Source organism: Anser brachyrhynchus (assembly GCF_964034855.1).
Source record: "Anser brachyrhynchus genome assembly, chromosome: 8".
NCBI classification, from domain to species: domain Eukaryota; kingdom Metazoa; phylum Chordata; class Aves; order Anseriformes; family Anatidae; genus Anser; species Anser brachyrhynchus.
In genome coordinates, this window is record NC_137702.1 from 25,821,321 (window position 1) to 25,845,616 (window position 24,296).

The 24,296-nt window shown below is 40.0% G+C and overlaps 1 protein-coding gene across 4 annotated transcripts in view; it reads left to right on the top strand.

The window, feature by feature from the left end:
- The window catches only part of CRB1 (crumbs cell polarity complex component 1), a 101,310-nt gene that overhangs the window by 37,813 nt on the left and 39,201 nt on the right, over positions 1-24,296 (top strand). For all 4 annotated transcript variants that reach the window (XM_080602118.1, XM_080602119.1, XM_080602120.1 and 1 more), the window contains exons 3-5: positions 840-1,035; positions 3,135-3,274; positions 4,135-4,317. In XM_080602118.1, the coding sequence (XP_080458244.1) occupies positions 840-1,035; positions 3,135-3,274; positions 4,135-4,317 (519 nt within the window). The remainder of the gene's footprint in view (positions 1-839; positions 1,036-3,134; positions 3,275-4,134; positions 4,318-24,296) is intronic.

Here is a 24,296-nt window from a genome sequence, read left to right on the forward strand (position 1 = left end):
CCCTGCAGAATCTTCTTCTGCTGCAGATTCTCTCTCAAGTAAGAAATGTCCCTGAAAACTACTTACAATCCTATTGCTGCTTTGGTTAGCCAAACAAAAGACAGGGAAGTCCACTTAAAAGTGGCTTCTAAATTAAAATTTAAGCCTGTGGCTTAAATTTTTGTGGCTGATACTGTAGCTGGTAAAGCAAGTTGATTTGGCAGATGAAAATATATATATATATATTTTTAATAAATCACTGTTTCTTACCCAAAGTAAGAAATAAGTAAATAAACATACAGAACCCTCGAATAATCAGAGCGGGAGCTGCTAGGTATAATCAAATCTTTTTTAGAGTCTCCTAGACTGGATTAGAGACAAGAAAAGGGATTGTGTACGTAACCTGCCAACTATCAAACATAGCTGTAAAGTACCACTAGAACTGATGGAGCTTCATCGATTATCTCTGAAGAGCAGCTTTGAGAGTCTGACCTGTTGGAACGCAGCATCGCAGGCCGGTTTAGTTACACATTGCTAAATCTTTAAAGCAAACAGACATAACTAAGCAGCAAAACAGGGAAACCGACAGCTTCCCAATGGATTCAATTAACTGTGCAGCTTTAAACGGGCTCTTCTGAGGTCATTAAATTACTAATCACGCCTGTATTGTATAAATACGATGGTGGCACAGTTGGAGTAATCTGAAAACTAGTTCATTCTGCTCCAGTGGTCAAGCTAACAAAAAAGTTGTTGTACCTATTGTCATGAATAACACCTGAGCTCTTTGGCGAAGCCTCCCAAGCCTTAAAAGCGAGCATCTCGCTAAGTCTGGGGCCTCCCTGCTTTCTTTGCCTCCGCAGGTGCGAACTGCGAGCTGGAGATCGACGAGTGCCTGTCGCAGCCCTGCCTGAACGGCGCGACCTGTCGCGATGCCCCGGGCGGCTTCTCCTGCTCCTGCGCTCCCGGCTTCCAGGGCTACCGCTGCCAGCACGACGTGGACGAGTGCGCCAGCCTGCCCTGCCGGCACGGGGGGCGCTGCCACGACCGAGCCGCAGGGTGAGTCCGGGGCCGTCCCGGGGCCGTCCCGGGTCCCTCCCGGTCCGCCCGGGTCCCTGTCGGAGGCGGGCGGGCAGCGGGAGCGCAGCGAAGCGCGCAGCAGCTCCTGCCTCCAAACCACCTGCAGCCCTCAGGGTAACCAAAGGAAAGGCAGGGAGGCTGAAAAGTTTCTCCGCCCGATGTTAAAAACTCTTATGCATTGCTCCAAGCGCAGCCCGGCAGCTGGAGCTCTGGCATTCACTCACTAGCATCGACTCTGCATGCTCAGCGTGAGATTTTACAAAGTGAAAACGTTTGTAAGCTCAAGTTTACATCACAGGAAAATAGCCAAAAGTCTATAAGTGTATTCATGGAGGCGCTACTCTTGCCAGTGTAAGATTTGTCCTCTATCGTCTGCTTTCCAGTTTTTACAAATCTGTTTCGAAGATATTCGTATGTCCCAGAATCAGCCCCAAAGTCACATCGGCAAAAGGCATGCTTGCCTTGAATGAGAGGGGAAGAGATCCTGTTCTAGGAACGCTAGCAGTGCGGTGACACGGCACCAACCTTGTGGAGCTGCTTTGTGGCAGCCCTGAATGACTGATCGGGACAAAAAAAATCCGATTCTCCAGCATAGCCACAGCACAACAGCAGGACAGGGAAGTCACCTTGCTCCGGACTGGTTCACAGCAGAGCCAGTGAGTAACCTGCAAAGCTTTTGGGGATACGCATGTGAGGTGAGCAACTGTGGTGCTCATGCAGGCCAGGCTTAATCACACTGTCCTCTTCCTCTGAGCTTTTAAAGCTGAGGTGCACGTAAGAGCAATTTTAATTGGCTTGTAATACTGCAGGACATCTGCAGAACTACTGGAGCTTCTTTACACAATGAAAAGGGTTGGACAACAAAGCAATTCAAAGCAGAAGGGTAACTAGCCATTTTATGGTATTTTTTTTTCAGGAGGGGGTGTTAAATGAAGAATTGTAGACTTTAAACAGGTTTTTCCTTTTCTGACTAATGATGTAGTACAATCAAGACTTGCGTGTTTGCCACCAGCTATCACAGCATTGCTCAAGGGGACAGGTTTAGCATTTAAAGCTATAAATACAAATACCAAACTAAGTTCCCTCCCAAATCTCAAACCAATTCTTCCAGTGAGGTTTTGGGAATGCAGCAAAGTAGGACTTGACCTCTTCTAAAACCAGTTGCACATCGTTGAACATTTCTACTGTTCAGCAAGATTCCCCCACAATTTCAATTGTACAACAGCCAGTATATCATTTTAATGTAAAATAAAGCAAAATAATTAAATATTTTTGTTTCTTATAGTTACTAAAAAAAGGTCATGCGCATTTATCAGTTATTTGACAAAGGTCTGTCTTTTCTTATGACACATAGAAGTTGACCATAACTCCGATGCTTAAGGCCATAAGATACATGTATTTTATAATTAGGTAACTTTAAAAAGTTTAGACAATAGAGATTACTTTCACTTTGTTCAGTATTTCTTATTATTGTATGTATACATTAATTTGTTTACTTCTAAACCCATAGCAGTAGCATTGCTGTCAAAAGGAAGCTATCTGTACTGAACTGTAACTATCGGAACTGCACAAGTAATTGACATCTCTGTATTGAAACCCAACAACAAAAAATACAGTGTTTTCCAACAAAGAGGAAATACCACTTAGTGATATTTTAGGATCAATTACTGTCTTATTTTTTGTCCATTTTTAAGAGAAAGGGATAACTCACTTTCTCTCCCATTTTCATTTTGTGAATAATGTTAAGCCTACAAAAATTGCATTGGAAAGGGCAGAAATATTTTTCAAATTAAAAAAGAAGAAAAAAAAAACAATAATTCTAGAAAGAAATGAGCTGTCAAAACCTATTTGAATTCACAAGCAGTCCCCTCCTGGACAAAGCCACCTATTTCAGGAAAACGCTTGACCTTCATTCCTGGTTTCTAGGTTTTCTCCTGTAACACTGGAGGACGTCTCGGGCCTGGACTCTGCTGTGCGAACTGTTAGCTGAGGCAGCACAGCAAGTCTGTGCCCCTTTGGGATCAAAGCCCAGGTCTGCTGACTTCCAGCTAGACTAAACATTTTATTCTGTGTTGCAGGTACAGCTGCAACTGTACCGGTACTGGATTTATGGGCCAGCACTGCGAGACCCTAATTCCCTTGTGCTGGTCACAACCCTGCTACAATAATGCCACTTGCGAGGACAGCGCTGACAGTTATACGTGCCACTGCTGGCCAGGTAAGCTCCAAGTTCTCCTATAAACACCCTCTTTCCTTATGTAATAGATAAGTCATCATCATGTGCTGATACAGAACTTGAAACTATGTGACCTTAAAAACCCTCTAAGAGCTAGGTGCTAGATGGGCTTCATTCCTCATCATGAGCCAGAGCCCTGTGGGTATACTGCTCACTTTCCCCAGATAAGGATTTGTTGGTTTCCTGCACAGCAGAAGTGGCAGGAAAAAAAAAAAAAAAAAAAAGCTTTCTTCTTCAGAGCAAGGGCCAGTATCACCAAGTCAAAACAGGAGACTCAGCTGGAGCTGGGATCCACCTCCCAGTTCGATGTGTAATCCATCAACCCACACAGTACACAAATCACTGCTGTGGCTGACCCTTTTTTGCTCTTCACTAGCATGACATATAAATCAGTCTTAAAAACTTACTTTTCAGTGCAAAATATTAGTTGTCCTGTTCATAGATAAAAATTAAACTAGGCTCTCCAAGAGACTTTGTGAATCTTTCAGCACGTGAACTAAATACAAAGACCAACTCCCTGCACTCCTGCCTTTGGGAGCTGGTGCAAAAGGCAAGGAAAGCTTTACACAACCCGAGAGCAGCACAACACAGTGCTTCGTTACCCACACAGGTCTCCACGTTACTTCCTAAAAAGAAGCCAAGTCCATACAGCACAGCAAAGCTCAGCTAGCTTACACAGAACAGCCTTAGCAATATGCAGCTACTGAGCTTCAAGAGGCACTGAGCACATGACAGACTCTGAAACCAAGCGCATCGCAGCATATACTCACAATAACACTTTCAGGTCAGGAATGAATTGGCAGCCCAACAATTAAACCCCTTCTTCCGACTGTTCTTACCAGGCTATACTGGTGCCCGCTGCGAGACCGACATCAGTGAGTGCAGCAGCAACCCGTGCCCCGCCGAGGCACAGTGCGTGGAGCGCTCGTGGGCGCGCTGGTACGGCAGCATCCCAGCACTGCCCTCCCACTTCAGCTACGACAAGGCAGAGGGCTACGTCTGTAGCTGTAAACCGGGATTTACCGGTAAGGTTATTTCGGTTAACGTAGGAAGTAACGTCCTGCAGTATTCCGTGGTATAGGCATGCTGTAAATCAATCTGTAAAGTAAGTTTTGGGTGTTAAGGCGTCATAGTGCAGAGGGTCCCTCTGGTGGTCACGATACATATGTTCTGGTCGTAATTTGGGATGAAGGGTTTGTTGCATAGGTTGTGAAGCTAGCAAGAGAGCATCAGGCTCCGGGGATGACCCCCAAGCCAAGTCCACACAGCAAGAAAGAGATGCAGTCTCTCCCACAGTCCTGCCTGCTAAGCCTCATTATTCAGTCACATTTGTTTGAATTATACCATAAATACCATCAGCTTATGTTGGCAAGTGTTTCATCATGAGTTTGAAATGCACAGCATGCAGGTATTGTATTAAATAATAATAATAATAAAAGAGTGTTTTCATGAAGCAGCCATGAAGTACAACTCCCAGTCTTTCAGCGTTTGTCTCTACACTACTGCTGTACTTCTACACAGTAGCACTGGGGACTGCCAGGAGCACTCCTCCGTGTGAGCGTAACACCAGATTTATAAAAGATGTTGCAATCTAACGTGTTGATGATGTTGTACAGCTTAAATGAAAAATAAATTATGTGTGCAGCTGCGTTCTTAGGAAGAGAACAAAAAAAAAATGCAGATAGTCATAATCTTAAGAAAGACGTGCTAAGTTTTGTGTTTAACACACCCTGTACTATTTTGCACAGACACTAGCAAGGTGGCTTTGGTTCTGGGTGTAGAGTCTCCACTCCATTCTGTTACTTTTTCTGTAGAGAATGTAATTAGTAGCTGGATTAATTTAACTGGTCTTCACTTTCTCATTCCATTCATCTCCTGCACAGCTGCTAAACTTCCCCTGTGTCTCCCACCAGGCTGCACGACTGATCTCTGCAGCTTAGCAGATACAAAAGCATACAGAGAGTACAACTTGTGCTCTGAATTCCCAATTGATTTTTCTTCAAAGGCACGGTGAGACCTGTTTGCTTTTGTTCTGCTCCGTCCCCATAACTGTCCTTCCCTATCCTGTCACTAAGTGTTGCTGTTGTACTTTTGTTCCGCCTGAGAGAGCATAACGTCAGGCTTCTGCTCAGGCTTGTTATGACCATTACCTCTTTCAGCTTCTCTTCAAATGCTACTTCTTTCTCTTTGCTTCCTTCTAGCGGTGTCCAGCTGTCAGGCTTCTTTTCCTTCCCCTCTTGCTCTGTTTTAAAACCTCCCATGCTCTGCATGACTACTCAGAAGGTGGTTCCTTGTTTAGCCATCACCGTTCTTTATCCTCCCACTTCCTTCTATTGCCTACACCTGCCTTGTTTGCCTGATTTGGGTCAGGATTCTGCTGGTTTTAGTCACACAGGGGGGCTCCCTTACTCCCCCAGGGGTCAGTGGACACATGTGCAGGCATACTCTAAATGATTGAGATTCATGATCTAATGAAAAAAAAAAGTGTCAGAATCTATTAAATCTATTAATCTTAAATTATTTTTTTTACTAGATAAGCTCCTAAATAAAATTGAAAGCTTTCCAGAGATAGTGTGGCTGACAGAAGTCTTAGAGACTCTGCAATTCCTGCTAATATCATATGCAAATGACTTTACATAAAGCCTTCATATAAGTTCAGTTATCCGTATACCTGCTGGATGCTATATATAAATGTCATTAGCAAAAACAAAACAAACAAACAAAAAACATACACAGAAAACAACCCCCCCCCCCCCAAAAAAAAATATATATATATATAAATTATTCTTAGCAAACAGTGCGCTTAGACAGCTGGAACCAGGAAGAACCACCTTTAACTGGGGTGGTTGTAAAAGCTGCTGGTGAAATGCCTTTCAGCGATGGGCTGCAAACTAATGTCAAGACAAGGTTAATCTTGCTACTCTTGTCAGCTCATTCACTGCCTTTTTCAGTATGGTCTAAATTTTAAATTGTTTTCTTCCTGGCCTGTGTGAAATATAAGGTAGTCAGGTAACTTGCATATTTGTAGAGAAAACAGCAGCATTGCATTAGCTGGCAGCAAGCATCCCTGGGGTCCTAGGCTGTGCTCTAACAGCTGAACAAGACCTGGCTGGTGGAGATTGAGCTAATGTGAGGAAACTGATTTGCATGGGAATAACACCATTGCTAAAGGTCGGGAATTCAGCAATGCCCTTAGGTACAATACATCTAGCCTCCCCAGTCCTCCTATTAGCACTGAGCATTTCTCTCTGGCCTTTCTCCTTCCCCCAGGTAATCTGAGAATGGAAAGTGCTCAAAATGAACCCCAGCCTCCTTGCATGTCAGAAGAGCTGAAGGCATGTTCTACAAGGAGAGGCTGAGGAAATTGTTTATGCAATTTGATTCTAAATAATACAAAGTAATAATCCTGGTGTGGCAAATTTATCCCAGCCAGGAATTTTTTTGAGTCCATTAGATATATGCCTTATCCCACATCAAAGACAGAAGATTCTTGAGGTGCTTCTACAAAGGGTTAAACTTCTCCAGCTCCCTTCTAAATCAAAGGGCCTGGGGATACTCAGATTTCAAGAGGTTTCAATACTTCTGCAGTAGCAAGCCCTAGATTTTTGATATTACCTTGGTCTGCTGTCCCCCTAGCACAAAAGTACTTTTAATAGACTGAGCTTTCTTTTTAAGGTCTTGTGATTTGTTACTGCTAGCTAAAGGCAGCAGTTATCCTAGAACTTTATCCTTTTGTATCACAGATATATTGTATTGCTCTAACACTGCACATTTTTTAAACAGTGTTATTTAAAAGGTTCAGCTTCTCACTTTCCTCATGAAAACACGTGGGAAAGGCGGAAAGCAGAGCTATGGCTTTGGTAGTGACTCATTTCACCAGGTTGTAATAAACTTAACACCATGTCAGAATTCAAGACTCTCTGAACCTGCAAGCTCTGTCAAGTGACACATTCCAGTGCTGAGCTGAGCCCGAGAAGAGGTGAGCGTGCGAGGCAGGCGGTCCTGCTCCCCGTGCCTCAACAGCGGCCCCCAGGTGGGACAGTGCCACCAGCAGGGCTGAAGATCATCCCTTTGGCTTCAGCAGGAGTGTCAGAGGAGCAGGGCCCACTAACCCCTTTGTAGGCAGGGTGCCTGCTGCCTGCCAACATGCAAACGAGCGCTGGCTGATGAGGACCTTGACGCTTCTGGTGTCTTGTTATCTGCCATGTGCCAGCTACGCCACCGGCACTGCTGCTTGCTTTGGCGTGAAGAGTTCCTGAGCATTTCTTTGCCCTTTTTGTTTGTTTGTCTTGTTTCCTGTTTTTCCCTTTTAAATCTCCTTGGCCCCTTTCCCAGTCTGTTGGACTGCTGCAAGAGAAAATGATACGATCAGACTGGTGTCGTATGTGTGTTGAATTTCTGGCATATGCATGAGGGAAAGAAACTGTCTCCTGGAGCCAGAAGATGAGGCAGATAAATGGCCAGTATGGGAGAGTACTGAGCACTCAGCTAACTAAAGAAAACCTCAACTCGAATACTGAACTGTGAACGTCATGGGACCAGTGCTTAAAAACTGATTCATTTGGACTCTGGTTTTGCACTTCAGCCAGGATGAAAGAAACACAGGCACACAAAGCATCAGGCTTCCATTTCTCTGCACATCTTTAGATGCTGCTACAGGCAGACCACTTGGCAGATGTCATGGCAGACTGTCTCAGCCAGCCATAGCTCTCTCCTCTAGCCTCCTTTTTGTGCATGACAGTATTATACAAAACATAAATATTATTTACCAATAATGGGTAGGATACTAGGTACATTGTTGCTAACTTGGGAAGCTTAAAACACGCACATATGTGTAAGGTTTCCTTTTTTTAAAAAAATCCTATTCTGAACCATTAGTACAATGATCACAGAGATGCCACCTATCTTAGATGTGTAACGTGATGTGTCTTACAAAAATGAAATCAGATGTATAGCAGAGTTCTCATCTTGTCCCCAAACTCCAATTTTTTTCTTTATTTCCTCATCTGTCCTTCAGCTGTTCACACCACAGCAGTCAATCCTTCCTCTGTCACAGCAGGTTAATTAACTTTATTTCATGGGCCATCATCACAGTTTAAAAGGTTATTTTATCTTGATTCTGAAGACTTATAAGACAAGACTATTCAAGGGGCATTCACCTGCTTTCCTTTTCTTTGCCCAAGGAAAGGATCAGGAGAAAAAAGGAGATACAGAGAAAAACCATGACTTTTTTCATTGCAGGGAGACAAAAGAAGAGAGAAGCTGGGCTGGCTTGAGCTGGTAGGCTTTTTCTGCTCCCTTCCCAATCCTCTTTTGTGAAAATAATTTTTTAGATCCCTCCCGATATTAAATTGTTCAAGGTCCCAAAGGAAAAGACATGGTTCTTCCTGATTACTGTAGCAGTTCATTGTCTCTGGGAGGGCTTTTCCACTGATAGAGAAGGAAAACAGAGCGCTGCACTTTCTCCCGGTCTTTTATAGGCCAAAAATATATAACAACGGGTAGCCAAACTTGACAAGCTATAGCAAGTTAGGTCAAAGAGACCCGTCTGCACTATGATCACTATGCCTAGTCATGCCAGGTTCACTTTGTGGCTTGTCAGACAAAGAAATGGCCCAGGAGGTCAAGGTGGCACTTCACTGAAGTGATTGTGAAAATGGCTTGGCAGTGAATTTGACAAAGAAAGCAGTAGGGTAGGTCGACAAGAATGACTGCTGAGGGAGCTTATGGCTGTGCAACCACACGTCTTAACAGATGACTGTGGCAGGGTGGATCATGGCAGCACCCGGTTGTTCCAGAGGGAGAAAGAAAGAGATGGCGAGCACATGGATTCTGCATAATAATTTCATGATCCTGCCTCCAGTCCAAGTTAGGGAGGTGTCCATGGCACCTCCTACCTTTTCAGTGGGACTCAGGCTGCCCCTGCAGGCAAAGTGAGTATTCAAGTTCAAAACCAAAAGGTCAGGAGGTGCTGTCAGCTTGTGATTATTCCTATACAATCAAAGGTTTAAAAAGGAAAACGGTGCTACTATCAAGCAGTCATTCAGGGTGAGCTGGTTTAAGGAGAAATTATTATTAAGGAGAAATACAGTAAGGAGAAATACAAGTAAAACATGGGAAACAAACAAACAAATAAAAAGAATTAGAGTTTGATGGATACCTAGGTTTCTTACCAGTTTGGAAACTCTAGAGAGGCTGTTAAAGGCATATATCTTTTCCCTCCAAATTCAATTCATAATCACTAGAAATAATAATCAACCCTTCACACTGTTAGACTGCTGTGAAAGGATCCCTTAAAAAAAATCAGACTCTTTAAGTGGCCTGCTGGCACTGGGAAGTTGTGCAGCAAAACATGGAAAGGTGTTGCCATTTTCTGAACATGGGGAAAAAGTTCCTATTCTCCTAAAGCTACTTCTACAGTGCTGCCCTGTCTATCTGTGTTCACAACACTGTGAAGTGAACTCCTTCATACATTCATGTGTTCAAAATCACAGGGTGGAAGGAGGGGGAGGACCTTGTCTTACTGCTCCCAGCCAGCCCCTGGCAGCTCCAGCACTACAAGACCAGCCTAGCAAGCACTGTACCAACACAGGATGCCCTCAGGGCCTGGCAGGCACTTGCTGCCTGTAAAAACCCTACACAAAAAAAAAAAAAAAAAAAAGACAATTAGCACTTTAAAGTACGTTTTCAATCTCTCCTAAAGCCTCTGATCTTGAAAGAACATTTGGACAGGCTTTAATGATCCTATTCTCTATTCTCTAATACTTTTTAACCTTTCTTCAATCTGCAGCATCCTGGTAAGGAGTTCTTCATGTTGTCATCAGATTTGATTCCTTTTGAGTTTTCCCTCTCCTCCTCTACTTTTGTCATTGAGTTCTTCCATCTCCTCTTTTTTCTTAGTTTTTGGAACGGTTCAGGATATTCTCTTTGAATCACAGTGCGTGTCCTTTAGCCCTGGCTTGTGCACAACTCCAGGGAAACAGGCAGACAGCTTTGCGAACGGTTTCAGTATCGAGGAGTGCAGCATATTCACCAGTTTCTTGCCTGGCTCTTTATTCACTATTCGTCAGGCTGTTTTCTTTGCAATAAGCACTAATCACTTCTCACATGCTTAACTTCCAGACCAAACTCATTATGGACTTAGTGTGATTAGCTTGTCTCTGGATAGCCCCCCTGGAAGAAAAGCTGAGGTTGCACTTGCAGTTTGCACACTCTGCACCATAAAAGAAGCATACCTCTTACAACACGGATAGCAGCACTGGAAGTTTGGTTATATCTGAAGAAAGTTATGACTTGTTCTGTATTTACCTCAATATTCTGCAAATTGGATTTAAACTCACTGAAATCGGAACAGTTCGTGAATACAAGCAAATCCATATATACCATTACTGTGAAGTACATAAGTATTACTCCCACTTTAGAAATATGGAAAAAAAGACTGCAGTCCAATATGTTCATAAGCTATGATGTTACCTAATGAACAGTGGAGCTTCACAAGAATGCATTTAAAATACGTGTACATCATTATCAGATCCAGTTACTATATCCGATGTGCTCTAAGTTGAGACTGAAATAGTTTCAGATCCTAGATACATAATGTGAACTTAGCATGGACACCAGCTATGCAAAGGACCCCTTTTAATGTAATAAAATGCAGCTTTGTTGAAAGCTTCTGCTTGTCCTTATTATTCCTGTTGTAGGAAAGAACCATTTGATGGAAGAGTAGTTTTACAGGCAATCATACTCTAGGTAAAAATTATGTAAAAGCTGAGCTGTGATCATTAAGAAAGCAGCTCTGGAACTCTTCATGACAAAAATTTTCAGAATTAGCCCCAAGACTTGACAATTTGTTTGCAACTCTGAGAATCATACATAGCTATATTAGGGCTCTAAATATATTTTGTCATGAGGAATATGTATTATTTGAGAACTAACTCTCTTTGTTGCAAGTTGCATTGGAAATATACAGAGATCACAGCCTTCACTTCTGCATTATTCAGCACCAAAAGAATGCACAAAAATCAAGGGTTTATTTAGTTTGTTTCTTTCGAGTTAGAAATACAGGGAATTAAAAATGCTAGGAAGCATCTACCAATATTATTTTCAGAACAAGTGTAGGGTTTTATTCTTTAAAATTTCACAGCTGACCCTTCATTACTATGATCTATTTTCTCTAGTTACACTGATATGCGAAGTTGTGTAATGTAGTCCGACGTGATTGACAGAGCCTGCAAGCAGTGGATGTTTTGAAATCTGGCACATCTCTCTGTGTTAAACATTGTTGCACATAAACACTTTCTAGCATGAAAAGCTTTTTTCCTTGAACAAGAGGAGGAAGGGATGAATGGATTTTCAGCCATGAGCACTCAGGTCTTGCAATAAACAGACAGAAAACATCCTTAGATGTAAAGAATCCTAAGTCCAGTACTTGCAGAAAGTGCTCTTAGAAAAAAAAAAAAAAGAAAAAAAAAGAAAAAAAAAGAAAAAAAGACAGTTGTATATTATTTGGCAGCAGGAATAATGCTTTTCAAGCACTCATTATTTTCATGACAGTCCTTCCTAGTGGGTCATTCGATTATATGACTGACTATTTGCTAAAAACAGTCCAAATATTCAGTAAGAATTTTCCTCCTGGGGGTTTATTCAGGCTGTGCCTACTTATCTTTTTTATTTCTTTCTGAATATTGTGAATAAACCTTTCCTAGCTTTTTAATTGGTATATCTGTGATATTTATAGTCTCCTATAATCGAGTTTAGCCACCTCTTGGCTGAGCTTATGAACCCACTCAGTTCCACCTTTCCCTATTGAACAGTTTCTCTAGCCTTTTCATTTCTTGTTTGCTTTGCCTGAGCATAATAGTTCAGCGAGGTGTTATGCAGCCTGGAACCAAACATAGGACTCACTTTGCTGTACCCTTTTTGTTACTGAAAAAACAGTAGCCATCATTTCCCTAATATAGACAGAAACTGCTGTGTATCTCCTGGTCTGTGCGCTGATGCTAGTTCTACATGTCTCCCGCACCCTGGCATTACAGATAATCCTGTATGCTTCCTCAGGAGAGGTGTTTCTTGCACATACACAGAGCTGCACTGTGGATGCACACAGACTGAAAACAAGGACAACTGCTAATGAAAGCAAAGTTTAAAGTGTGGTTGAAGTTATAACTGTACACGAACCGAAGGCATTGCATATACTGAACTGACAGCAGAACTTTGCTGATCCTCCTAAGAATTTGATTCTCCACCTCAGCATCTACTTTATAGCACATGCTTTTCAGTGTTGCATCCTATAAAGCTACATCATTCTGGTCAAATTACAGTCAAGTTGCAAAGTCAAGCAGATGCACAACTTACTCTTCAAACCGAAACAAACTTTAAATCTACACATTGTACAGTTTCCACTTATCTGTAGAAAGTGCTTAATGAGTAGACAGTAAATAGAAGACCTGTGCTATGGGACTAATATCTTTTACTTCCTCAATATGTTCTAATTAAAAGAATATTTAAGGTCAAATGTCAAGTGATAAAAAAATGACCCAATTTAATAGTTCAATGTTTTACTTAATAGATGATTTTGAAAACAGCCTTAATTATCTCACTATTGTGAAGCCTATTAAAATCTAGTTTATTGGAAATACAGTAAATTATACAGCCAAACATTTAAAAGGCATTACTTCTTTCCCTTCATAACAGCGGAAATAAGGAGTGACATTAGAGAAGCTGAAGGAGTTCATTCAAAAATAACACATGGACAAGTAGTTCTGAATCATATGCTTACACATGTAAGAATACATGTGTACACATGCACATATATACTAGTATGTCTATATACATACACATATATGTAGTTACGTACATAATAGCTGCTTCAGAGTACTTTGTTGTTCTGCTTATAGAAAGCCTTTCTTTGATCACTAATTAAAAAGGTCCAAAACTTTCATCATTTCTATTTTGAAGTGTACAGGTTTCTGGCTGGATTGTTTTGTGGTAAGAATGAAAGATTTGTCTTCATTCGTTTCTTCAAGATTTGAATCATGCAATGTATATGTTTATTAATAAGCAGAGTTTACGTTGGTCTTCATTACTAATTAATTATTTTAACTGCATGGCTTCTGACAGTGGGAAATGTGTAACGTTTGCGTGCCAAACCTGTATATATTTGTTATGCCAGCAGTATTGGCCAATATTCAGAAAAAAAGTCAAGATGTGTGAGTAAAATTATTTATGATTAAAGTATCCAGGCTGCTGTTACCTGGCTGTGGCATTAAAAAAAAAAAAAAGAAAAGTGTAAAGCCATTTATCACTTAGTTATGGTATAGTTTACAGGTTTTATACAGCTTAACTACTCTGTTTTCATGCCCATAGATTTTTTACATACCTTTGAAATACCGCTTCTTACATATTAACCTCTCCAAATAACCCACAGCAGTGGGATGGCATTCTGATTCATCCTCAGCGAAGGGCTTTACTTAGTAAACTGCTATTTGTATTACCCACAAAATAGCATAAGCTGACCTAATATGTGAAAATATGCAATTTATTTAAACTAGCATCAGCATTTTAGTACCAGCAGAGCTAAGGTCTCTGTACTCTTCCTGTAGCTCTTAGCCAGTAGAGGGAGCATGAAATACTGTGCATTTGTAGCATCTGCTACGCATTAGCAAAAACCTAGTTTAAGTTGATATTTCAACGCAGTCATTAGAGCCTAATCTGGTAGGTGCTATTGCTCAAAGTGTTTGTGATGAACCCTATTTACTAGTCCAAATTCTTACTATAAAGTTTCAGATTTCACCCTGCACAGTTTGAGTAGCAGAGCCTTCTGCATGGACTTCAGGGATATAGGTCTTCGGCCCATCATGCAAAGTCCACTCAGAGCTGCAAAAAATATGGAAAAAACAAGCACCAGGGTTTTAAGTACAGAAGAATAATCTGATGATCCAGATCAGGGCTACTCTCAGTTAAAAATTGTTAGCACCTTGGAGGCTTGGCTTTCACACAAGAATAACAACATAATTTTCATCCCAAAGTATTGGGCTTTGCTGATTATGCTAGTAGTCCTGTTGGTGGAGCTATCTGGGTGAAAGAAGGCAGAGGACTTCCAGTCCTGCTAAATGCTAAGCACCCACCATGAATTTTGCACTCTCCCTTGACAAAAATATTCATGTTTTCTTCTTGGTCCTTAAAATACCAGCAAAGGACTATTTTAGACCCTTACATAAGTTTCCCATAATGCCATTGGCATAAATGAAATCAGTTTTTAAAGCATAAAAGGCACCTCATCTAGGCTCAGAAACGTCAGTAGTAATTACAAACTTTGTTTTCAAGTATAATCAATTCTTTATTTATGGTGTGAAACTTTTCTTACCCTTTTGAACTTTCTCTATTCTAAGCCAAGCAATATTGTTGGCATGTTCCTTTAAAAGTAATTGCTTCTGGACTGAGAAATTGAATGTCAAGTTCCAACTTGATGTAAATTAAATGGGTTACATTAATAGTCTGGCCTGTGGTAGAAGTGAGTGTTTCGATTCTGGGTTTGACTTCAGGACGTGACCTCTTGATTGCACAGGTCAGCACAGATGGGAAATATGAAGAGGTACCCTAGGATGACACGGGAAAGAAAGTGCCTTGTACTGATGTATCATAAACTGTCCGATCCATTAAACAGAAGCAATGTCAGACTCCACAGAGAATAAAGCTTGGTTGTCATAGGTCATTACGCTCTTCAAAAAAAAAAAAAAAGAGTTGGAAGGAAAATCACAATGATGAAAATCCTCAGGGCCGTCATGTACACATAATCTTCTAAACCGTCTTGAATTAACACTGCCAAGCCTATATACAGGGTGAAGGGATTAAAGAATCCAAATATTCTTAATTTTTACAGTACAGCCATGTCTCAGATTTCCCACTGTTCCCATTGTAAACAATTATTTGACAACATACAGCATTTTGAATATAAAAGCAGGTTATCACCACAACTGGGACTCACAGTTATGTGATCAGGTCTTAAGTAGACTTGTATTCATGAAAGCAATCATGTGAGCAAGCCCAAAATATAGATGTTCAAGGAGAAGAAACAGGTGAAGGTTAGGAGAAGTTTTAATCATTATTATTATTTTTTTGCTTTGGAAAACTATTTCATGCCTTTAAAATTTACTTTCTCTTCAATTGCCCGCAGTGATGGTGCAGACCAGTAATACCATCCTTTCTTGAAAAGATAAGTTTGTATGTATATATAGAGAGAGATATCACAGAATCATATGACTGTTGAAATCAGAAGACATCTCTTGAAATCATTTAGTGCAAACCCCTTGCTCTAAGCAGGGTAAGCTAGGGCAGTTTGTGCCTTCCCTGGGTTCTATACTGTGAAGAGTCTTCTTTTCTCCCTTCCCCGCAGGTATTTACATGCACTGAGAAGATCCCCGCACTGAGCCTTCTCCTCCCCAGGCTGAACAACCCTGTCTCTCTCAGCCTTTCCTCACAGACAGACTTTCCTATCTCTTAATCACCGTCATCGTCCTTTGCTGGACCTGCTGCAGGACAGCCACTTGTTTCTTGTAGCTGGGGAGCCCAGACCTAGACTTGATGTGGTCTCATCAGTGCTGAGAGAGGCAAAGGGTCACCTCCCTTGACCTCCTGCCAGCACTTGCCCTAATACAGCCCAGGAGGCTGTTGGACCTCTTTGCTGCAAGAGCACGTTGCTGGGTCATGGTCAACTTTTTCACCAGCGTTGCAGCCAATCAGCCTGGTGCACCTCCTGGTGCATGGGATTGCGCCTCTCCAAGTGCAGGGCTTTGCAGTTCCCTTCACTGAACTTCATCAGGGTCTGAAGATTGCCTGTTTCTCCAGTCTGAGGTCCCTCTGAATGGTAGCACAACCATCTGGTGTATCCACCGCTCTTCCCAATTTTGTATACATTGTAAAATTCCCATTTAAATCCACAATCAACAAAAGAATGATCTCTAATGCATTTTTCTTTTCTTTTCTTTTTTTTTCTTTCTTTTTTTTTTTTTTTGGATTGGACTTGGAAGGTTTATACTTTGCTGGCAATTAGTTACCACTGATGAATCCCAGGTCTATGGTCTTCTCAAGGAAACAAAAAGTATGTTTGGACACTGAGCAATAAAAACAAGTTGGTAAAGTGAACAACAAATCTAGTTCTATGTGATGCACTAGGTAAAAGCTCTTTTACATGAATTGTTCCCTGTAGCATCTAGCTTTTAATTATTCAAGGTTTGCCAATAAGAGGAACAGAAGTGATAAGACCTAATATTCTTATCTCTGCTCATTTGGACTCTTTGAAATAAACCCAGGTGGCTATAAGGCATAACCCATCTCTGTTCAGGCATCCTGACTGATTTCTTCAGGAATAAGGAGAAGTTCAAAGAAGTTAAGCAAGCCTTTTACTGACCATCTGGGTGTTGTTACCTTTAAAAAAATAAATTAATTTAGAAAAGGACTTCTGCTGATCGTTTGAGAGAAATGGAGTAAGGAAAGCACTCTTTCCCTGGTTGACACTGAATTTTGCACTTTCCAAAAACTGTCTCATAAAAGAAAAGAAGGCTAGTATAGACAACTCCTTTGTGCTGATAATTAGCTGCTAGAAATAGATTTGGTGGATCTGATTCAGATTGCTCTCCCACCGCTGTAATTCTTGGAGTCTAGCTGTGGTAACAACATGACACTGTTACAGTGTATAATAACGATCAATACTATTATGGCTGTGGGCACTATATTTTCTTAACAAAGAGGATTAAGAATCTGTTAGTAGGCCTGTGTGTGAGGCCAGAACATTGCATTCAATACAACCTACAGTAACAAATAGAGACAATTATTTAAATAGTGTGTTGTAAAGTATGTCTGCACAGCAGTATGAAGTTATTTGTAGCATCTGAAGACAAACAAAAGCTGGATTTAATCTAGCTAAATCACACACCTGTAATATGACCCAGGTAATCCCTGAAAATGGTGGTCACAAGTCTATGGCATGCACATAAAATATTAGCTGAAGTCCATGTTATCACTTTGCCATTGGGATGGTTATGCGATCTACTGAAAATGAAGCTAGTTTGGGTGTCACACTTTGCAGCTTCAAGATACGTTAAGCCTACAAAACCTTGGATAAACAATGCCATTGTTCAGGTGAGTTTTCACACTGCGAAAGAACTCATGTTGAAGGGCATGAGAGAAATGAAAAAGTCAGAAGAGCATGATCTACTATTCCCACTGCTATTAAATTTGATTGAAAGATGACAGTCTACAATCCAAGGTCTTTTGCATCTCCATCTAGCCTATAGCAAGCAAAAGCTTATTTACACAAGAAAGAAAACCCATCAGGTAGAGTAACAGCCTTATAAAAACTTAGTTTGGTGTAAAAGACTAGATTTTCTGCCTATAAAGCGACAAGAAAGGATGTTCAAATACATCAAGCAAGAACAGAGAAACGTAACTGTACAAGCCGTAAATAGAGAAAATCTTCATGCAATTTATACAACTATATTATACACTGCTTAAAATACACACAGCATGCACACGCATGCTATGTATGTTCACTTGTACATATTTTACGTTTTTCTATTCTGGGGTCTCCATTCTCAGTTAAGTTCTATAGGCCCAATTAAAACTATGATTTTCTAGCCTGATGGCTTTTTCAGATTCTTTTAATATCGACAGACAGTGAAGTTATGTAAATGCAATCCTTTTGTGAGTTGTGGACGCTCACACTGGTTTTAGCAAAATGAAAAATCTTGCAAATGACTGAATATTTTCAAAGCCCCGTTTCCTGGGCAGAAGCCGTTCCACACCAAGCAGCGCAGTGGCTGTGCTTGCCCACCTCAGTTAAAACAAACAGGAAACAGCCAACAAGAGACAAGGTAGAAAAGTCCCTCTTAGGGGAGACTAGATGCAGCCTACATTTCTCAATGGATGTGTTCATCAACAGCAAGCACTCTTTTAAAGCCCTTAAGTGTTTGTAGGAGTGAAAATTAATTTGTTTTCCAATTCCAAAGTGAATCATATGCTCCAAACAGATTTTTAAGTCAATGAAACATGACCTTGTACAATCTAATTAAACAACTCAAAGGTATTGGTTGTCTTAAGATCCCTCTGGATACACTTCAGTTCAAATGCACACACATCATCTGTATGTACAAGCTCATAAATCTACAAAAAATGCAAATCAGATCATTAATGCTTTGAATTCAGCAGTCTTACCACAGTCTTCTGAAAGGTAAAACATGAAAAATACCTGAATTATCTATACTCTTTTCAGCTTAAAGAACACACAAAAAATGTTCTGGAAGCAGAATACAAAATAACTGTCTTTGGCTTCCAAATACCTAATGCATAACCGGGTATAAATTCATCAAATTCTCTGAAACCCAGTAACCATTCCAGTTTCTTCTCTGGATGGTGTCCTGACCCTGCTTTGAGTGGAGGTTTGGACCAGGTGACCGGACTTCTCTGCTCCATTGCACATGACTACCTTTATTTCCTTACAAAAATGCAAGGACTTATTTATTTTTATAATTTTTTTTTCAGTCATTTGTCTTTGGCATTGCTCCTGTTGTCTCCTTTCTGCACTTCTATATTTTAGGTCCGATCACTGTATAGACCCCATATATGATCTGCAGTCTTTTTAAGCATTCCTTTACATTTCCTATATATATCTGTGGTCATACATATACAAGCTTGCTCCTCTTACTACCCATGTGCCCCTATGTGTGGCTATCTCAAATGCCAACATAAGTATCTTTGGGGGTACCACTGATTCTTTTATTTCATTTTCCTTTATATTGAGATCCTTCTCACATTTTTCTCTACTTTTTTCATCAGTTTAATCTCCAAAATTTTACATGCTAAGTAAGAAATCTCTTCTATCTTAATGGTATCCTCTATAAATGATCTTTCTCCACTTAAATTTGTCTTATTTCTTTTATTTTTCCTTTTAATCTATCTATCACCTTTCTCCACTTTAACCTGCCACACCCCATGCTCATGCTCTCCCTGTCACAGCCCTCCTTCCTCTCATCAGCCCTTCCTAGCTCCTGTCAATGACACGGCCATAGCTGCACGCACGTTACTGCAACCAGAAAACCCACTCAGGAAGGATGCTGCCTGGGAAAACTGGGCTGCCACTGCTCAGTTTTCATTCCTACCTCCATCAGTCATCCACAACAGCAGCTGCTTCTTTTACCTATATATAAAGCTGACTCTAGAAGTAGGGAAATGAAAGGAAAATGAGTGCCATGCAGGGACATATTTCTTCACCACGTTTCTCTTTACTCCAGATTCAGACCCTAATCCCACAATTGGATCCACATGGCTGGCTGTGTTAATCGAAATATGGGATGAAGGTGTAGGCTACAAGCAACAGTTTTGCCATGCTGCCCTTCTAGGACATGGCCCCTTGCCATTCACAGCCTATATGTTTCTGACCTCTGGCTGTGCCGCTCACACAACCTTGCAAAAGGAGCCCTGCAAAGCAGGATCATGGAAAAGGCTGGCTGAGCTACCCAGAAACTGAAGCCAATGCTTAAATCAGTCGGCTGTTTCCAATATTTATAAAATAAAATAAACACACCAGATCTCACTAAACAACTAATCACCTACATGGCTTTTTTTTTTTTTAAATGAAAACTGTTTTAGGTGTGACAAAACATGTGAAACAAGTGGAAAAACATTTCCAAGTACTTCTGCTCTCAAAAAAAACCCTTTAATGATTGAAGAGATTAAGGGATTGGGGTTTTTTACTGCTTTAAAAAAAGAAAACTATTTTTACTGAAAATTCAAACTAGTCTATGAAGCTTCAGGCCTGCAAAATTTGAAAAGATTAAGTTACAGCATGCCATACTGACCGTGGCACATTATGAATTCCATATTCCTCAGCTAGAGTGACATATTTAATGAATAAGCCAAGTCGCTCAGCTCTATTTCTATTTCAATATTTTTTCCTAACCAGTATTAACTTTATATGTACATTTCAAATGTCAAAAGGAAAAACAGCAGAATAGTGAATTTGTCTGCAATAAAGGAATAACTAGCAAGTCTTACAACTTTACAAAACTAGAATTCTGCGTGAAAGGTATCGTGTGCAAATTATCCCAATGGTAGCAAACGCTTATTATCCTCCTATTTTAAAGTAGCCAAGTTTCCATATGCTCCAGCTCAGCCTCGTATTCTGCCTTTCATTTCACATGAGTTTTTCCTCCTAAAACAGTGACAAAAAATTGCCATACTAGATCAGATCAATGGTCACATTAAGTTCAGTATCCAACATAGGCCAGTTCTTTACTGAAGGAAAATAGGAGAATATAATCCGTTTAAATACCCCTTACTTGATCTACACTGATGTACATAAGAGAAAAACCTCCTTCCTGACCTCCATGACAACTGATTTATGCCCAGAAGCATGAATTTTAATTATGATGACATAGAGATGGTCAATTTATTTCCTTGCGCTTACTTACTCATGAACGTGCATTTCCTCCTTCCAGCAAAGAGTAATTATCTCTTTGCAATTATCAGCACAGATGTGGCAAAGTTAGAATTTTCATGATTGTCTGCTAAGACCTGGATGCCTGAGGAATATATGCACTGCCAGATCTTTCCACTGGGCTCAGGATTAATGAGTCCCTTGAAAAAACAAAAAAAACCAAAAAACGTTCTTTCTGCCTAAAGTAGGATTTTGTAACGGACACTTCCAAAACTGTAAAATACAGGCAGAGGAAGTGTTATTGCAGGCTCTTTGTCTTCATCTTCCATAAAGCATGTACTAAATGGTTTGTTAGAGTTTAAATTTCTCCAACATTTACTCCTATTTGCATTCTATACCTAGATATGTGTACATAAACATATGTTTATATAGTTTGACACAACTGCTGCTCAGTTGCTGGGAATTATTTTATTCAAGGAAGTCACAGAATCATGGAAAACATAGACTTGACAGAATAGATATGCAGACGTTGTTTTGCCTATCTGACTTGAATGGGATTAACTGACCTGTGTCATACTTTGCACTTCTATTATCTAACCCGTGTTTAAGGAACCAAACAAGATGCTATGGCCACGACTGGGCATCCTGTGCCAGGGCTTTGTTACCTTACCATCATGGAAAATATTTTCTTGAAGTCTGACTTGAATCTTCGTTAGTGATGCACAACTCCACGAATTCTTTGCTTGTTTACTATGGTCTCAGGGAACAGTGTGTTCCCGTGCTGAAAGACTGTTACCAGGTCTCCTTTCCTCCTCTTGTCTTTAGACTGAATAGCATGACTTTTTTAGTCTCTCCTCATAAGTCATATTTTCTAGACCCATGATTATTCCCGTTACTCTTCTCTGAATTTTTCTTCCCAATTGATCCAAACCTTCCTTGCAGTGCAGAACTAAAAGCGGACTCAATAATCCTGCTAAAGTGTGACCAAGGCTTTGTAAGCTCACGTGATTATTCCACTTGATTGATGACTATTCTGGCCTGAGACTATACAAACTTAGCTAGCCCTTCCTTTTTCAGACCATTGCTCTAGTTTCTTAAATTCATCCAAAAAGCTAATTTTTAACACAAAGTTGCTCTTAACCCTGCATTAACAGACAACTTAATAAGCAAACTTTCTATTCCATCATCCACGTCTTTTATGAAAACACCAACTACAGCAAACACAGGACAATCCCAAACCATACTTAGCAGAGCGTCCCAGTTCAACAGTGAACTCCTGATAATTACTTTCTGTGCAGGATTATGCAAGTTTTAAACCCATTTTTATAGTGGTTTCATATAGATCATTTTCCTCATTTTGTATATGAAAATGTTAATAAAGACAGTATTGTATTTATTACTGTTATCTTATAGACCTTACAATAATTAGCATAACCACCATCTTCTATAACTCACTTTTTCTTGACACTTGTTCAAAAAAAAAAACTTACTGATGGTTCTGACATGGCTTCAAGCAGTTTGTTAAATATCCTGGTATGACGTTCTTCAGTCTTGGAGCGTCATCAGCTCAGTGTTTTCACTGAGCTGTGTTAATGTACGTTTATCCCAACTTGCTGACAATGCATATGTTCGTAATCTTACCTCAAAACATTTGTCAGGATCATGTTGTAAAAGGAGGCTGATAACCTCCAACTTTTTCTTGTTATTTTCAAACTAAAAATGCATTTTTAGCATTACAGCTATTTCAAGCTGTAGCACCAGACATCTGACAAGTACATGCATAATAGCTTACCAACATTAACTTTATTTTGTTTAAAACTTACTTACCTACTTTCAGAGAGTCTGGATGACATTCTCACACCGTGGTACTTGTGTTCATAATAGAAATAATCACTCTACGTCTGTATCGTAGGCTGGAAGGAAAAGCAGTTTTCTGAGCACCACGATGGAAGTAACTGCACAGTAGATTAACTAAATCCAAAATTGTATCTTGTGTACAGGTCTTTTGGTAAACCTAAAAACACATTTGAAACAAAGTCAGGAATTTCCTAATTAATGAATAAATGACCTGAGGGAGGGGGAGAAATTGAAAAACATCTGCTTGCAAAAAAAATCAACATTTATTTCTCAGGGCCAGGCTGCAGTTCCTGGATGAAAACAGAGAATGAAACCAGAGGTCCAGAGAGCACTCAGGACTTCCCAAGTGGAGATGAACACCATGTCATGTACTGCCTGCAAGATCCTTCACAACTTACAGCATAGGGAGCAAAACCAAAAAAATACATTGGAATACCACCTCACATAGTCCTGACTACTGGACTACAGAGATAATTTCCCATTCAGTGATAAAACTATTTATATAATGTTTATAATGTGGAGGAAATAAAACAAGATAGGTTGAGAGAGACTTCAGGATCCATGGTTAAAGTTTTAAAATGGGAAACTACCAAAAAAAAAAAAAAGATCTGAAAGATCTGAATGCGTAGTTTGTCATACACCGGAGTTATGGTATAAATAGCAACCCAGGGAAAGACGCTCTCGCTTTATAAGTATTTCAGAGATATCACAGAGATACTGTTCTAGCAATATTTTATGCAAATCATCAGTTCACCAGGTAAATAAAGTATAGTGAAAGGAAAAAAAGTGCTGTTTGCATTGTCACAGACATAAATACTTCAGTCTATGGAACGCTATAATTATACTTTTTCATTAAATTAGGGCCAAATCAAAAATGCCTTGCTTAAGAGCTGAAGAAGAGAAATGTTTCAATAAATTATTTTTTTCTGTCTTCAGCACACTCAAAAATCTACAGACATAAATTTCCAGCATGCAGAACAATGAATGCCAGTGGAACAAAAATAAACAAAGCCAGACACAACTGTAGGTCTTTTCTTTATGCTTATTGACATATACAGTTTTCTGAATGACAGTGACTGTAAAAAGGTTGATCTTGGTAAATAAACCTCTTGAAAATTAAAACAATATATGCGGTTCTTAAAAGAAAAATAATATAAAACAGTAAAAAGTGACAAATCAGTTTTGAAGAGATCCTAGAAATATGCCTTTTTGTCAAACATCGCCAGAGTTCAGTGTGAGCACACTGGGACTGAACATTCTGAAAAAGCATGTAAGTAGAATACATATCTATTACGTAAGCAGTTTAATGAGTCTTACTTTAAGCCTTGTTGATCTGCCTTGGACAAAATACACCATCAGACTACATCAGCAGGTACAGAAGCAGAGCAAGCTAATCCTGGAAAAGAAGCCTTTATACCAAGAACTGTTTTGAATTTTGCAGAAATTTACTTTGTGGACTGCGTAAATGCTAAACAATTTTTTTACTTCAGAAAAAGATGGTTGCAACTAGGATACAGGTTTACACCATTTTAATGACAATGTTTACAGGTAAATATTTTATTTTTGTGAAATGTTACGTGCACTTAGGTAGCATTGAGTCTGTCACGTCTATCCAGACTGCTTGCTTATACTTGCATGATGATTTATAAAGTGTCAAGGAACGGGAAAGGCTGTATAGAGATTTCTAACCAAAGGTGTGCATAAAAAGTGTAATTT